Raw genomic sequence first — 14067 nt, forward strand, 5'->3', positions numbered from 1 at the left:
TTCTACTGGGTACTCTAGCCTTGCTGACATATGTTGGAGGGGTGGAGTACCTACCAAGATCCATATCTGACCATTCACCCCTGCTGGTGCACCTAGATTTTTGTGTCACCAATAGATCCCAACGGAGCTTCTGGAAGCTAAATCCATTTTGGATGCAGCTGGTGGAAGTGGGAGAGGACTGGAATACCTATGGAGGAATTCTATAACATGAATGTAGGGTCGGTGTCACAGTCATCTACATGGGAAGCCATAACAGAGGGTTATACAAACTACACATCAGCAGACACAGCTAAGGGGAGGGAACTAACCTGCGTGAAAGAGTGGTGCCACTGAGGGGGACAATATATTGCGGCCATAAGGAAGCTTTGGTTAGAGTTTTTTTTTTAAGTGGTTTAGGCGTGTGTGGTTTATAAAATTGTATTTTATGGTGCAAGAACAAGGTATGCGATGCATCAGAATGGCCTCAAAATTTAAACAAAATGTAAACAAAAACAGAGAAAGACAGATGTAGGTTGTGTGAGGACATAAAAAGTACTCAACATTTGGCAGATAAAAAATATATACGCACTATAAATATTTCATTTCAAATCTACCTAAAATTTTTGTTATACAAAATTCAGTCTTCCGGGCGACAGTCTCGTCTTCTGGGCGACAGTCTCGATCTTCATAGTACAGTATGAACAGGATTTGCTTAAAGTTCCTGTGTGAGGATAATTTCTCATAAATGTAGCCATGTTGTCCCTTAGAAAATGAACCTACTATGGATATGGACAATATTTTGTCAAATTAAAACCAAGCTTGGGCATCTAGAAAAGTATAGAAAGTAGTAGAAACCAAAAAGAAAGAATTTCAGAGTGATGTTATGGATTATACAAACAATAAAAAGTTTATGATTGGAAAGTTCATGCCAGATCACACAATAGAGTGCTCTTCACATTCCTATAATTTGCACTCTATCTAATCCTATGTTTGTCCTCCGCCTGACGCGTTTCAACACTCCCCAGCAGGGAAAGTGTGTCATCAGAGGCTTTTGGATATAACCTATAGGATATTGCCGATGCACAGAATCATATTTGTGTGTGCATCGGCCGGCGTCACCCGGCACTATTGAGGCCGTACGGAATGTGAATAGCACTCTACATGTGGATTGTGCGCTAGCAGTGTGCAGTGACCTAAACTGGTTAAATTATGACCGTGTGTGTGACACATATTCTAGTCAGTTGTATGTTCAAGGGGGCGATACATTTGAATGAGAATAGTAACATATTCCCGATCCCCAATACATACACTGAGTTGCCTGAAATACTGAATTTCTAGTGGCTGAAGAGTGTCCCTTTTTAAATTTGATTGAAATAAAATTTAATATTTTAAGTGTTCTTTTCAACAGGCAGTAACATAGAGAAAGTCAGCAGACCAATCAGAGGGGGCAACCATCACAAAAAAAAAAAAAAAAATTATTGAATAGGGAATCCAAATGTATTTTTGTAATAGATACTAGACAGCCTAGAGGTACGAATTCCCAACATGATCTTATTACCAGTTATTGAGATATTAGGACAAAAACGGTCTCATAAATGCATTTTTTTTTTTTTATAATGTTGCATTATACTATCGATATCTTTAATAGTGTGAACTCAACCTTGTGTTTACCACTATGTTCGCATTTGTATACATGCTTTTGCAAATCTTTATATTGTAATGTTATAGCTTATATTCCATTAATGTTAAGTATGAATCAGTCATAGTTTTTAATGAGTTAATATTTTTTAGTTGCATGTCCTCTCCTCCCACCAAATCGTGTGAAAGTGATTGGGGATTTTATTTAAAAGACATTAGAGAGAAAGTCATGTTATAGATCAGGACTAGGGCTTTTCAGCCGAGGCGCGTCGATCACAATCTTCTGTGTTTTACCCAATGTACTATTATTCTGAATGATGAATAAAGAATCTGATTTTAGAAGATCCAGAAGCCTGCGCTGGAGTTTTTCTGCTTCCTCTAATCATAAAAAGGTTTTCATTTCGAGTGATTTGATGAATATCCTGGAAATCACCATCCACCCATTTCATCTTCTTCCTTGGCAAGAAGTCGCTGCTAGGGGACAAGCTCAGAAGGCACGACAGCTGAGCACTATGCAGCGACTCTGTATTGTGTGTTAAGTACAAGGACAAGAGACAGGTCCTTGTATTTAGAACAATACATGGGCACACCACCACCCCTGCCAGTGTACGAGGTTCCAGTACAGAAGCCAACGAAGCCGGACTGTATATTATTGGATTACAATAGGTACATGGGGGGAGGGATGTCGGAACCAAGTGCTTCATCCATATAACGCCATGTGGAAGTCGAGGAAGTGATACAAGATATTGGCCGTAACACTGCATAATGCCTACATGCTACATCGATGTGCAGGCCAGAGGGGAACTTTCCTGGATTTTCAAAAGGTGGTAGTCAAGCATTTGATCTTTGGAGACCAGGAAGGGGGAGTACCAGTACTTCTGGAAGCGAGGCCACATTTATTGTACCAGTAGTTCCCCAAACTGCCAGCAAGGGAAGGACACAGTAGAGGTGCAGGGTGTGCTTCAAAAGGGGCATAATAAAAACAAACCATATACCAGTCAAGGGTTATGCATGAAGGATTGCTATAGAATTTATCACACCTCCCTAGACATACAATTTTACGCTGAATGCCGCACTCTCACACATCATGTTGCGTCTTCCGCATCTTCCCTGCTGAGCTCTGCCTATAAGGCTGCACCAGCCTGTAGATTATTGCTACATATGGGGTTTTGCCGTACCCGGGAGAACCCACATCAAGAATTTGGGATGTTTACCTCCTATGGCAGGAGCCGGGCACAACATGACGTAATGGATGTTTTGTACCATGCATGATCCTTGTGGTTCACCTGTGGGGTTAAAATGCTCACTACATCCCTAGATTAATTCATGGAGGGTTGTGGTTTTCAAATATGGTCAGTTCTCAGGGGTTTCTACTGTAGTGATCCCTAAGGGCATCTACAAATGTTTAATGATGTTAAAACCAAAAAATATGTAAAAATGTCTGTGCTCCAAAGGGCAGTCCTTTTTTGAGCCCTGTCTCCATCTGGTAGATTATCGCCACAAATCGGGTAATGAAATTGTGGTATGAGTGTCTAATTTTGGCAAATTTTGTTCACTCTTGTCAGTACACAGCATGGAATAATAAGTATCGTCACGATGAACTGCAATTTGTTATGCAGAAAACAAGCCCTCACGCAGCTATATACATTTACACAGTGTAAGTGTAACCTTAAAGCAATCCTACCATCTCGGATCTACCTATTAAAGGTAGATCCGGTAGCAGGTTCAACTAATGGCATGGGAGCCCTTTTTACGTCTAATCCTTGAGAGGCCTCTAACTCTATAAATCCTTTTTTTCCCTTAATATGCAAATATCTGAAAGAAACTACTGGGGCGTCAAATAGCTGGAACTGAAGCTACAAGGCGCGGCTACTCCACACCCCAGGAGCTTCCTTGGATCCTCCTCCTACGAGATCTGGTAGCTGCGCGCACTTGTCCGCGCTCTGCATAGACCATCTATGCAGAGCTGCCGGCTGCGCGTACTTGGCTCCGAAGCCTTTAAGATGCACAACCCAGTAGTCGCTTTCATATATTTACATATTAGGTGATAAAAGATTTATAAAGTTACAGGCCACTCAACAATTATCCCTAAAAAAGGGCTCCCATGTCATTAGTCTAACCTGCCACCGGATCTACCTTAATAGTTAGATCCGAGATGGTAGGTTTCCTTTAACCCATTAACGCTCTGCGCCGTAGGTATAAGGAGTGTATGAAGAGGGCTCACTGGCTGAGTCCTCTTCATACAAGGGTGGAAGTTTTTGCATATTGCGGGCGCCATCTTTATAGTGATCGCCGCGCCCCCGAACGTCATCGGGGGGCGGCGATCGGTTGCCATGGTAGCCTCGGGTCTTCGTTTGACACGAGGCTACATGGCTTCTGGAGATTCGTTACAATGAGCCAGTGGCTCATTGTAATGAATGTGCTGCAAAGATGCCATATATTGCAATACAGAAGTATTGCAGTATATGGTAGGAGCGATCTGACCATCTAGGGTTAATGTACCCTAGATGGTCTAAGAAATAGTGGAAGAAAAAAAAAAAAAAAAAAAGTTTAAAAAATAAAAAAATTAAATATACAAAATTCAAATCACTCCCCTTTCCCTAGAACTGATATAAAACATAATAAACAGTAAAAATCACAAACATATTAGGTATCGCCGCGTCCCAAAATGCCCGATCAAAATATAAAATCGGTTACGGCCGGCGGTGACCTACGAGGTGGGAAATGGCGCCCAAATGTCCGAAATGCGACTTTTACACCTTTTTACATAACATAAAAAATGGAATACAAAATGATCAAAATGTTGCACAGGCCTCAGAAGGCTAGCAATGAAAACGTCGGCTCATTTCGCAAAAAATGACCCCTCACACATCTCCATGCACTAAAGTATGAAAAAGTTATTAGCGTCAGAAGATGGCAAAAATTTTTTTTTTCTTTTTTGTACACATTTGTTTAATTTTTGAAAATGTATTAAAACACAATAAAACCTATATAAATTTGGTATCACCGCGATCACACCGAACCAAAGAATAAAGCTGAGGTGTTATTTTGAGCGCACAGTCAAAGTCGAAAAAACGGAGCCCACAAGAACGTGACTTTTTTTTTTTTTAATTTTTCCACATTTGGAATTTTTTTCCAGCTTCGCAGTACACGGCATGTTAAAATAAATAACATTACGGGAAAGTAAAATTTGTTACGCACAAAATAAGCCCTCACACAGGTCTGTACACGTAAAAATGAAAAAGTTATGGATTTTTGAAGTTGGAGAGCGAGAAATGAGCAGAAAAACCCTGCGTCCTCAAGGGGTTAACGGAATGTAAGTGAAAATTGAAAACACTGCCTTTAGCATAGAGATCTCACTCTAAACGTACACAAACTTCCCTAACGCTCACTGGACAATGTAAGTGAATTCTACTAACAGTGGAGAGGGTTATATTGGTCTGGACTTGGACTGATAATATGGCAATTGTAGGGACTAGAAAAATAAAAAAAAAGTGCCCCTAAACCTATGTAGCAGTCCCTACAGTATGCTGGCTGGCCGTGAAAGAGTTTAATATAAACATATGCCGTAAGTGATGTGCGATGTATGGAGAGTGCTCACAGACCATGCTCCCTCACTGCCGGTCAGCACCCCCCCCCCTTCCCCAAAACTCACACAGCTGTCATTAGGCTATCTACACTCACCGGCCACTTTATTAGGTACACCTGTCCAACTGCTCGTTAACACTTAATTTCTAATCAGCCAAACACATGGCGGTAACAGTGCATTTAGGCATGTAGACATGGTCAAGACAATCTCCTGCAGTTCAAACCGAGCATCAGTATGGGGAAGAAAGGTGATTTGAGTGCCTTTGAACGTGGCATGGTTGTTGGTGCCAGAAGGGCTGGTCTGAGTATTTCAGAAACTACTGATCTACTGGGATTTTCACGCACAACCATCTCTAGGGTTTACAGAGAATGGTCCGAAAAAGAAAAAACATCCAGTGAGCGGCAGTTCTGTGGGCGGAAATGCCTTGTTGATGCCAGAGGTCAGAGAAGAATGGGCAGACATCGAGCTGATAAAGGCAACAGTGACTCAAATTGCCACCCGTTACAACCCAGGTAGACAGAAGAACATCTCTGAACGCACAGTACGTCGAACTTTGAGGCAGATGGGCTACAGCAGCAGAAGACCACACCGAGTGCCACTCCTTTCAGCTAAGAACAGGAAACTGAGGCTACAATTTGCACAAGCTCATCGAAATTGGACAGTAGAAGATTGGAAAAACGTTGCCTGGTCTGATGAGACTCGATTTCTGCTGCAACATTCGGATGGTAGGGTCAGAATTTGGCGTCAACAACATGAAAGCATGGATCCATCCTGCCTTGTATCAACGGTTCAGGCTGGTGGTGGTGGTGTCATGGTGTGGGGAATATTTTCTTGGCACTCTTTGGGCCCCTTGGTACCAATTGAGCATCGTTGTAACGCCACAACCTACCCGAGTATTGTTGCTGACCATGTCCATCCCTTTATGACCACAATGTACCCAACATCTGATGGCTACTTTCAGCAGGATAATGCGCCATGTCATAAAACTGGAATCATCTCAGACTGGTTTCTTGAACATGACAATGAGGTCACTGTACTCAAATGGCCTCCACAGTCACCAGATCTCAATCCAATAGAGCATCTTTGGGATGTGGTGGAACAGGAGATTTGTATCATGGATGTGCAGCCGACAAATCTGTGGCAACTGTGTGATGCCATCATGTCAATATGGACCAAAATCTCTGAGGAATGCTTCCAGCACCTTGTTGAATCTATGCCACGAAGAATTGAGGCAGTTCTGAAGGCAAAAGGGGGTCCAACCCGTTACTAGCATGGTGTACCTAATAAAGTGGCCGGTGAGTGTATATTGCTTAATAGCAGTCTGATGTGGACTATAATATACAGTCATGGCCAAAATATATGATAATGACACAAATATATTTTCACATGATGTGTTGCCCTCTGGTTTTTATGTGTGTTTTTATCACATACGGAAATACAAGTGCAATCATATTATGAGTAACAAAAGCTTTTATTGACAGAATGAGTTAATGCAGCAAGTCAATATTTGAAGTGTTGACCCTTCTTCTTCAGGACCTCTGCAATTCTCCCTGGCATGCTCTCAATCATCTTCTGGACCAAATCCTGACTGATAGCAGTCCATTCTTGCACAATTTGTTGGTTTTTGTTTGTCCACCCGTCTCTTGATGATTGACCACAAGTTCTCAATGGGATTAAGATCTGGGGAGTTTCCAGGCCGTGGACCCAAAATCTCTGTTTTGTTCCCTGAGCCATTTAGTTATCACCTTTACTTTATGGCATGGTGCTCCATCATGCTGGGAAAGGCATTGTTGATCACCAAACTGCTGTTGGACGGTTGGGAGAAGTTGCTCTTGGAGGACATCCTGGTACCATTCTTTATTCATGGATGTGTTTTTAGGCAAGACTGCAAGAGAGCCGATTCCCTTGCATGAGAAGGACTGGTGGTATCGCTCACCTTGTCTTCTCCGAACAAGATGTTTTCCAGATGTTCCAAACAATCGGAAAGGGGATTCATCATAGAAAATGACTTTACCCCAGTCCTCAGCAATCCACTCCCTGTATCTTTTGCAGAATATCAGAATATCCCTGATGTTTTTTTCTGGAGAGAAGTTGCTTCTTTGCTGCCCTCCTTGACACCTGACCTTGCTCGAAGAGTCCCAGCCTCACAGTGCGTGCAGATGCACTCACACCTGCCTGCTGCCATTCCTGAGCAAGCTCTGCACTGCTGGTAGCCCGATCCCAAAGCTGTAACACTTTTAACCCCTTAACGATCTGCGCCGTAGCTCTGCGCCATAGCGAGCCATACAGAAGTATTGCAGTATATGGTAGGAGCGATCTCACCATCTAGGGTTAATGTACCCTAGATGGTCTAAGAAATAGTGGAAGGGAAAAAAAAAAAAAAAGTTTAAAAAATAAAAAAATTTAAATATACAAAATTCAAATCACTCCCCTTTCCCTAGAACTGATATAAAACATAATAAACAGTAAAAATCAAACATATTAGGTATCGCCGCATCCCAAAATGCTCGATCTATCAAAATATAAAAACGGTTACGGCCGGCGGTGACCTCCGAGGCGGGAAATGGAGCCCAAATGTCCGAAATGCGACTTTTACATCACATAAAAAATGAAATTAAAAATGATCAAAATGTCCCACAGACCTCAAAATGGTAGCAATGAAAACGTCGGCTCATTTCGCAAAAAATTACACCTCACACAGCTCCGTGCACCAAAGTATGAAAAAGTTATTAGCGTCAGAAGATGGCAAAAAAAATTTTTTCTTTTTTGTACACATTCGTTTAATTTTTGAAAATGTATTAAAACACAATAAAACCTACATAAATTTGGTATCACCGCGATCGCACCGAACCAAAGAATAAAGTAGGCATGTTATTTGGAGCGAAGAGTGAAAGTCGTAAATACTGAGCCCACAAGAACGTGACGTGCGTTTTTTTTTTTTTAATTTTTCCACATTTGGAATTTTTTTTCAGCTTCGCAGCACACGGCATGTTAAAATAAATAACATTACGGGAAAGTAAAATTTGTTACGCACAAAATAAGCCCGCACACAGGTCTGTACACGTAAAAATGAAAAAGTTATGGATTTTTGAAGTTGGAGAGCTGAAAAACCCTGTGTTAGCTGCTCCTATTAAGGCAGACCTGCAATGAAGTTGAAATGTGTTTTGGGGAAAAAGTTAATTTTCTAGGCAAATATTGACTTTGCAATTAATTTCTGTTAAGCTGAATACTCTTTATAACATTCTGGAGTATATGTAAATTGCCATTATAAAACCCGATGCAGTAGACTTTGTAAAAATTAACATATGTATCATTCTCAAAACTCTTGCACATGACTGTACCAGAGAGGCAGTATATCTACAGCAATTGCACACACTAACGGATGAAGCAAAAAGATAAAGCATATATTGTGTTGGACACTAGTCTTACCTCTTTATGCAGCTTTCCTAGAATATGTGCTTGCCACAACAATTCACTTTTTATCGGTATATTGCACAAAGCACAGAATAATTGTCCAAGACTGTTATATGTAAATAATTAATTGTTAAGGTTCAAAATTGTTAATATGTAAAACACAGCACCAATGAGTTAATAACCAGACATACATTATCAGTTTATGACCAAAAGCTTTTTGTTGATAGTAACTGTTTTGACAAGAGTAAATTTTATGTGAATACTGGACTCAATATCTACCAAAATACCACCATATTGCTATATGGTGCCTAAATAATATTTAAACAGAAGAAGCCTGCAAAATCCAAAATAAACACCCCTGTTATGTGCTACTCTTTCTACTCCTCTCTACTGCATTTTAAAGAAGCTTACAGCACACACAGTATACCGTGAACCATACAGGACCGAAATCATACACGCCCCTACAGGAAAAACAACTGAAAGTATAATCTAGAAAACCATTCGCGGGAACAGAATCAGCGATGGAACAAACAACCGTAGCGATCTGCAACCTCAAGTTAAAAAAGGATATTTTGCCAGTGGAGACTCGACTTTTTTCTTGCTTGCAGTCTCTCTTTGAGTTGCCTTCATTAACCTTCTCAGTTCATCTTGCTGTACGTATTTTTTCTTCCCAGCGGCCGCCATGATTGTTCTCCCTACAACCGTCGCGTATGGCATACGTCACTTCATTTCGACTATGTCATTTAGTGTAGCGGCTAAATCCTATAACACAGATAGACCTGCCTACCCCATTGAGTCACGTGACTCCTTGACTGCAGCTGCTCTTCTTGCATAATACACGCAGCCTCTCTTTAAACAGGGACGGCTGCTGGATCCTCACAGCCAGAAGGTGAGGGAAAGACGGGGGGGGTATCTTTGGGTAAAGGGTTGTGACTTGAATGGAGTCACCAGGATGAGGTCTCATTCTGGTGTTAGTATTCTAGTCTGTTCAGTATAGAAAATGCTAAAATGGAGTCACCAGATGTAGGTGACTTGTTTTATGATGCCAATAGTTAAATATTTTTTTTTTTAGTTGCTAAAGTGTGAGAACTTGATCATCTATTTATTATATAATACATTAATGTATTATTATTTATTTGAAGTAGGCCCTCTTGTTTATGAGTTAATTGGGGAGATTTTTCATGTCATGTACATCAGTGTAGGGGTGTGCAATACATTAACCCCTCACGAACTTGGCCCTTTTTTGTTTTTTCATTTCCATTTTTCTCTCCCTACCTTCAAAAATCTATAACCTTTTTATTTTTCCACGTAAAGAGCTCTGTGACGGCTTGTTTTCTACAAATTGCACTTCATAGTGATGATGTTTAATTTTCCACGTCGTGTACTGGAAAGCGGGAAAAAAATTCCAAATGCAGTGAAAATGGTGAAAAAAACACATTTGCGCCATTTGGATTTGGGCTCTGATTTTACGACTTTCACTGTGAGACCCAAATGACAAGTCTACTTTATTCTGTGGGTTGGTGCGATCACGGGGATAACAAATTTGTATAGGTTTTATAATGTTTTCATACATTTACAAAAATTAAAACCTTCAGAAAAAACAAATAAAATTTAGCGATCTTCTGGCGCTAATAATTTGTTCATACTTTGATGTACAGAGCTGTGGGTGGTGTCATTTTTTGCGACTTTTGATGACTTTTTCAATGCTATAATTTTTAGGACTGTACAAAAAAGTGCCATTTTTGACTTTGGGCGCTATTTTCCGTTACAGCAGTATATGGGGATTTTCTTCCTCATTTATTACAAAGGGTTAAAACAAAACAGCCTCGGGTCTTCGTAAGACCCGAGACTGTCATGGCGACAGATTTTTTTTAAACTGCCGGCGATCGACGACATAACACCCGCGATCCGTGCTAGCACCAATCGCAGGTGTTACCGGTAAGTTTTTACTGCAATATGCAGCAAAGACTTACAGGCTATGGAGAGGGGTCAGCCCTTGAGCCCTCTCCATGCACCAGCACCCGATGCACGCTGGACTATTACGGCGAGCCTCGGTAAGGCGTGAAAAGTTGTAAATCTAGGTGCACACCACAGGTCCTGTGGAAAGGGCCTAACTTAAATTTGTGGGAAAACCCCTTTAATAATTCCGGTGCGCAGAGTCTTAATAATTCTCCCCCAGTAATCTAGTTCTTTCTCACTAATAGAGACTAAAAGGACGAACAAGTAACACAGTCTGGGGCATTTATTATTGACTTTCTGACAGGTTTTTTTAAATTTTTGCTGCACCTTGGCGCCACAATATAGCTTCAGTGCACGGCCCCTGTCCAGATCATGAAAAGTCATACCAGTGCACGGCCCCTGTCCGGATCATGTAAAGTCATACCAGTGCACGGCCCCTGTCCGGATCATGTAAAGTCATACCAGTGCACGGCCCCTGTCCGGATCATGTAAAGTCATACCAGTGCACGGCCCCTGTCCGGATCATGTAAAGTCATACCAGTGCACGGCCCCTGTCCGGATCATGTAAAGTCATACCAGTGCACGGCCCCTGTCCGGATCATGTAAAGTCATACCAGTGCACGGCCCCTGTCCGGATCATGTAATGTCATACCAGTGCATGGCCCCTGTCCGGATCATGTAATGGCTCTTTACAATCACTTCTCTGTCCTGTAATGAGCTGTGCCCCTGCAGTTTTATTAGATCAATGGTCCCCAACCACTAAAGAACATTTAAAATTTAAAAAAACTTAACAGGTTGGCTGTACCTATATATTTACAGGGGCACGGTCGCTCCATTTTAACAACTTCCTGCAGCCTGGCACGCTTCCAGTCTCAACGCCTGATACAGCATGGATGGAGGAAAAATAAAGGGATTTATTTTTTATAGCACTCCTCAGCCCAATTGCAAAGTTTTTAAAATAGTCAGACAAGGATCATCTTTGCAAAAACAAAACTGAACAGTCCTTCAACTTTGGTTTTGTGGTTTTTCTTTATTTTCTATATCATTGCACATGAAATTAATCAGGAGTAAAGTGATTTTATTATTTTATAAAACATTGCCTGTACAGTTTTTTTCAAATGTGCCACTAGGGGACATAAAAGGGTTGTCCGCAACATAGGAATATCTACCCAATAGTAGCAGAGCATCCCCCTGCCTGCAGATCCTAGCTCCTGTTTGCAGCGGTGACATGATGATGACATGTGACTGGCGCGCTCTACTCCTGGCCTCAGAGGTGTTTGGCAGAGAGGAACATAAGGCTACAGCGCACATGACATCCCTGCTGCAGCCTCTGTTTGCAAAAAAAAAAAAAAAAACAGAAGATGCACAAGTAGAATGTAGGGGATTGGTAAGTATAGAATCTTTTCCACAGGATAGGGAATAGCAATCGGACAGGTGGGGGTGTGACTTCTGGGACCTCCACTGATCACAAGAATGTCGATCTAATTGATGGAGCAGTAGGGGAACCCTGTGTTCTGCCATTGGAGTTTTGGAAACTGGCAAGCACAGCACTTGGGTATTTCCGGCACTCTCCTGAACCTCAATGACAGCGCCAGAGATAACCAGGCGACCTGGCACACTCAGGCAATGAATGAAGCAGCAGGACACATACTTGACCTGATGCTCCATTCGTATTTGAGAATGGCAAACCAGTTATTAGTGGGGGTCCCAGCATTTGATCCCCACCGATCAGATTACTACCCTCTATCCTTTCAAGCAGGTTTTGCTCTCAAAACCCAGTCCATGTTGCTGTGATCTTCTCCGATGACACATGCTCCATTCAGGACCCAATACAGAATAGAATCTAAAGGGATCAATAAAGAAAACATACAATATTACCACACGCAGTCATTGTAAAATGAGAAAGAAGAGACATACACTTGTGGGGGAGGCGAGGTGGGAGGTGGTCATAATGGGGAGTCACAAGGTGAAGGGGCCACAATTCGATTGGCGAGGGATTCTAAGTGGGGAACAATTGCTAAATATAAGGGGTCATTATATGCAAGAAGTCAACAAAATACGGCTTTACAAGTTGAGGGGCCATAGAAAAGAGTGTGTGTTAGTGTTATAGCAACTGGGGTTTTATATGTTGGGGCTAAAATGAAAGACCGTATAATCTGTGGGAATACTACGACAGACTGCCCCCCCCCACCCCCGCAAACACATACAGCATGTACTTCCACACATTATAGACTGCACCCCCCCCCCCACCGCATACCATGTAGTACCCCACACACACACACAGCCAGCATGTACCTCCCCCCCCCCACACACACACACAGCCAGCATGTACCTCCCCCCACACACACAGTCAGCATGTACCCCCCCCCACACACACACAGCATGTACACCCCCCGTACATACAGCATGTATACCCCCCACACACACAGCATGTACCCCCCCCACACACACACACAGCATGTATACCCCCCACACACACACAGTATGTACCCCCCCACACACACACAGCATGTACCCCCGCACACACACACAGCATGTACCCCCCACACACACACACAGCATGTACCCCCCCCCCACACACACACACAGCATGTACCCCCCCCAACACACACACACCATGTACCCCCCCCACATACACACGCACACACACCATGTACCCCCCCACACACACACACGCGCACACACACCATGTACCCCCCACACACACACACACACGCACACACACCATGTACCCCCCCACACACACACACACCATGTACCCCCCCACACATACACACACCATGTACCACCCCCCCATTATATACTGCGCCCCCCCCCCCCCCACAGCATGCCCCCCATGTTGCCTGCCATTCAAAATGGCAAATAATGCCATTTTCGACTTTGGGCGCTATTTTCCGTTACGGGGTTAAACACAGTGAAAAAAACATTATATTTTGATAGATCGGACATTTTCATATGCGTTGATACCTCATGTGTTTATGATTTTTACTGTTTTTACTGAGAAAAACACAGTGCAGAACACAGTGCAGAATAGATTACAGATGTTCGGCACATCTGCTTACTTGTTGGGAGATACGCGCGGAACGGTGCGCCCAAAGTAGCGTGTGAAGAACAATATATATGTGTGTGAAGAACAAATTGCAGATGTTTAAATACATCTGCAATGTGTTCTTCACACATATATATTATTCTTCACATGCTATTTTGGGCGCACCGTTCCGCGCGTATCTCCCGACAAGTAAGCAGATGTGCCGAACATCTGTAATCTATTCTGCACTGTGTTCTGCACTGTGTTTTTCTCTTAAATGATCCTATGTTCACTGTGTTCACTGTTTTTATTCTATTCTTCACTGTTCTTCATTGTGTTTTTTTAATTAAATGATCGTTTGCGAGCAGGGGAAATACTGTTATTCTGGTCACCTAGCAACCCTTACGTTTAAAACGCATTGCACTCGCATTGCACTTGCAATGATTGCGAGTGCAATGCG

At 42.3% G+C, this 14067-nt stretch overlaps 2 protein-coding genes and 1 long non-coding RNA gene across 15 annotated transcripts in view; 1 reads left to right on the forward strand and 2 right to left on the reverse strand.

Moving 5' to 3' along the window:
* Nucleotides 1-9503, reverse strand: part of ZNF830 (zinc finger protein 830) — a 1461156-nt gene extending 1451653 nt beyond the window's left edge. For 2 of the 10 annotated variants that reach the window (XR_011855817.1, XM_072152935.1), the window contains exons 1-2: nucleotides 9188-9496; nucleotides 8636-8731 (exon numbers count right to left, since the gene is read on the reverse strand). Coding sequence is in view for 6 of the 10 variants with exons in the window: in XM_072152935.1 (XP_072009036.1) it covers nucleotides 8636-8731; nucleotides 9188-9337 (246 nt within the window). In the remaining 4 variants the exon portion in view is untranslated. Of the gene's footprint in view, nucleotides 1-8635; nucleotides 8732-9187 lie in introns of all 10 variants that reach the window. The other 8 variants (XR_011855818.1, XR_011855819.1, XR_011855820.1 and 5 more) reach the window with 7 other exon arrangements.
* LOC140133167 (uncharacterized) overlaps nucleotides 9371-14067 on the forward strand; it is a 72845-nt gene continuing 68148 nt past the window's right edge. For 3 of the 4 annotated variants that reach the window (XM_072152938.1, XM_072152940.1, XM_072152941.1), the window contains exon 1: nucleotides 9371-9509. The gene's annotated coding sequence lies outside the window, so the exon portion shown is untranslated. The remainder of the gene's footprint in view (nucleotides 9510-14067) is intronic. The other variant, XR_011855821.1, reaches the window with a different exon arrangement.
* Nucleotides 11635-14067, reverse strand: part of LOC140133168 (uncharacterized) — a 61383-nt gene continuing 58950 nt past the window's right edge. The window contains exon 4 of the long non-coding RNA XR_011855823.1: nucleotides 11635-12422. This is a non-coding gene — a long non-coding RNA (uncharacterized lncRNA). The remainder of the gene's footprint in view (nucleotides 12423-14067) is intronic.

The sequence above is a fragment of the Engystomops pustulosus genome, chromosome 5, assembly GCF_040894005.1.
Source record: "Engystomops pustulosus chromosome 5, aEngPut4.maternal, whole genome shotgun sequence".
NCBI lineage: Eukaryota > Metazoa > Chordata > Amphibia > Anura > Leptodactylidae > Engystomops > Engystomops pustulosus.